General features: G+C 49.0%; 1 protein-coding gene across 1 annotated transcript in view; it reads left to right on the top strand.

Annotated features, from left to right (window-relative positions):
* Stpg4 (sperm-tail PG-rich repeat containing 4) overlaps positions 1-1,737 on the top strand; it is a 37,580-nt gene extending 35,843 nt beyond the window's left edge. The window contains exon 7 of the mRNA XM_021218562.1: positions 1,596-1,737. Coding sequence (XP_021074221.1) covers positions 1,596-1,712 — 117 coding nt within the window. The 3' untranslated portion in view covers positions 1,713-1,737. The remainder of the gene's footprint in view (positions 1-1,595) is intronic.
* Positions 1,738-3,041: the final 1,304 nt, after the last annotated feature.

Here is a 3,041-nt window from a genome sequence, read left to right as displayed (position 1 = left end):
TGTGTGAAGTGTGTGAATGTGTGGGCAATGTGTGTGAATGTGTGAAATGTGTGTGAAGTGTGTGTGTAATGTGTATGAGTGTGAAGTGTGTGTGAGTGTGTGTGTAGTGAGTGTGAAGTGTGTGAAGTGTGTATGAGTGTGAAGTGAGTGCGAGTGTGAAGTGTGTGAATGTGTGTGAATGTGTGAAATGTGTGTGAAGTGTGTATAATGTGTGTGAGCGTGAAGTGTGTGTGTATGCATGCATGTGCCTGTGCATGTGTGTAGATCAGAAGATGGCATTGGGTGCCCACCCATTTCGAGAATTCCCTACCTTATTCCTCTGAAGCACAGTGACCCCCTGAGTGCCTATTTTCAGCTAAGAAGGCAGCCAGCCAGCCCCAGACGCCCCTTTGTCTCTGGAGTTATAAGTTATAAGTTATTCACGGTCTCCACCGCCTTGTTTCATGGGTGCTGGGGTCTCAGTTCAGGCGCTCATGGTTGCCTAGAGAGTCCTCTCGACTACATACAGACTTGCCTCTGGAACCCCCCAAAAAGACAAAGACATGGTCTTACTGTATATAGTCCAGTTTGGTCTTGATCTTCCTTCCTCCTCCCAAGTGCTTTGATTACAATTATGTACTACCACACCAGAACGCCTGCCCTTAACCGCTGCAATGATGCTCTTTCAAGGGGCCCAAGATAAGGGCTCTCTTCTCTTTCCAGAATGTGTGTGCATCCCTCCTGGGAAGCAATGACCCAGAGCTAAAGTCTTGCTCTCAGGAAAGAACATTCATTTCTGCTTTAAAGTGAGGCCTGACAAAATGCTTTGTTCAAGAATTTCAACAAAGCGGACACATGATGTTTAAAACCGAGCGCTCAGGTTGGTCGAGTGGTGATGGTCGACGCCTTTAATCCTAGAACTTGAAAGGCAGAGGCAGGTAGGCCTCTATGTTCAAGGCCAGCTTGGTCAGAGTGAGTTCCAGGACAAGCAGATCTACACAGAGAAACTTGGCTCAGGTTAAGAGTCCTTGCTGTTCTTACAGACGACTCATGTCAGGAAGCTCACAACCACGAACATGTTCAGATACAGCCATATACATGTGCATGCATATACCCACAAACATACACACACAAAATGCTACTATGAGAGCTCATGGAGCCCACAGAAGAGCTCAGATATACCTCATCCCCTCATGGGAAGCAGTTGGTGGGCTTCTGACTTAGACATGCTGTTGCAGGATCCCATCTCTCCAGCCAGGGCTGCCAGGCCGGTAGACCTGACTACACTGCTCCTGACCAGTAGTTAGGAGGAGGATGGAGTCCTCTGTGACAAGGATGTTCTGGGCTAGTGCCACTTGAAGAAATTGTGCTCCAAGGTCCCAGGAGAGAGTGAACGAGCCCTCACCCCCAGGCGATGTCAGCCGTCACTGGCTTTCCTGCCCTTGTCTTGGCATCTCCCAGTCTCCCAGTGACTCCCAAAAGGAGCCTCTTCAGGTCCCAAGACATTGCTTATCTCTCTCCTCAGGAATGCGTCAGCCACAGCTCATCCAGGAGCTGGACACAGGCACTTAGGGTGTCGGTCTCGTCAAGCCCCATCTTTTTTTTGTCTGTTTCAGAAAACACCAGGCCCAGGAGCATACACATCTTCAAGACAGTTCCCCAAGCAGTCTTCAACCATCGCCAAAATGGGTAGAGAACACAGCCTGTTCTTCAACAACACAATTGGCTTTTAAAATAAAACGATATTGGTGCCAAGTTACCTTGAGTTTTAACACGTTCTTACGTTTAGAAAATGCTCTTCCCCGCTTCTCGCAGGGGTTGGCCAATAAGCCAGAGCAGGTGTCTGGGTGACCATCGTGTAGGATCCTGGTCTGGACAGCCAGTTGCTCTGCTTAATCCAGGAGTATAGGCGCCCCTGAGACTGGTCCAGGCTGTGCCTCGTAGCGGTGTGCGTGGCCCAGGTATCTAGGCTATGTGCTGCATGGCCTTGGCTTTTCCAGTTCCATCACACTAACGTCAGACGGCCCCCAGATCCTCTTGAAGACAATAGGTTGGTTGACAGGCTCCCAAAAGGTAGTACTGTCTCTTTTTCAACTTCTTAACTCAACCATTACACCACCACACGACAGCTAGCATCCTGGCCAGCGATGGCCACAACTCTGACAGAGGTCTCTGGAGAATACAAAGGAGCAGAAAAGGCTCTATTGCCTAATGACATTGTGGTGCAAGTTTGTGGTGACACCCATAAAAACAAAGCCATTACCCTGTCTGTTGTGTGCAAACATGTCACTGTTCTACAGGACTATTCTCTTATCCAAAGGGTCACCGCCTTCTCCATGTACAGATCATCATACAGAGGTTCGTTGGCTGTTGATCTTTTCGCAGACAGAGGGAGGGGCCTGGCCGTGGGTTCTCACCTGGGTATCTAAGCAGCCATGTGGCCCAGCCAGTTACATGCAGTTCTGCCCTTAGACCATGGACTCCATGAGGAGCTTAGAGGTGTCCAGGCTGGGAAAGACCTTCCCGTGTGGCTGCTCTAAGGGCATCCATGTGCCATTCTGTCCAGTCCAGAGGGAGCCCAATAACTTTTTTTTTTGTTTGTTTTTTTGAGACAGGGTTTCTCTGTATAGCCCTGGCTGTCCTGGAACTCACTTTGTAGACCAGTCTGGCCTCGAACTCAGAAATCCTCCTGCCTCTGCCTCCCAAGTGCTGGGATTAAAGGCGTGCGCCACCACCGCCCAGCTGGGAGCCCAATAACTTATTGGCTTCCCAGAGCAAACTATAGAACTATATCTCAGTTTGTCCCTGGGAACCTGGGGAACGGAGGTGGGGGAGGGATAGACATTGTGTCTTCCTCAGGGAAGAATTTTAGCCATAGATACATTATAGCTATTGCACAGAGCTTAATAATAGATGGCTATTATTTTACTGGTCTGATTACTGCACTATGGCGTTACTCCTTCCTTTGCCATGTATCATTTGCTATATGTTTAACCCATATGTGTGCACATGTGCATGCGTGTGTGTGTGTGTGTGTGTGTGTGTGTGTGTGTGTGTGTGTG

This window comes from Mus pahari, chromosome 18, assembly GCF_900095145.1.
Source record: "Mus pahari chromosome 18, PAHARI_EIJ_v1.1, whole genome shotgun sequence".
Lineage (NCBI taxonomy): Eukaryota > Metazoa > Chordata > Mammalia > Rodentia > Muridae > Mus > Mus pahari.
This window is presented reverse-complemented; position numbering and strand designations above follow the sequence as displayed.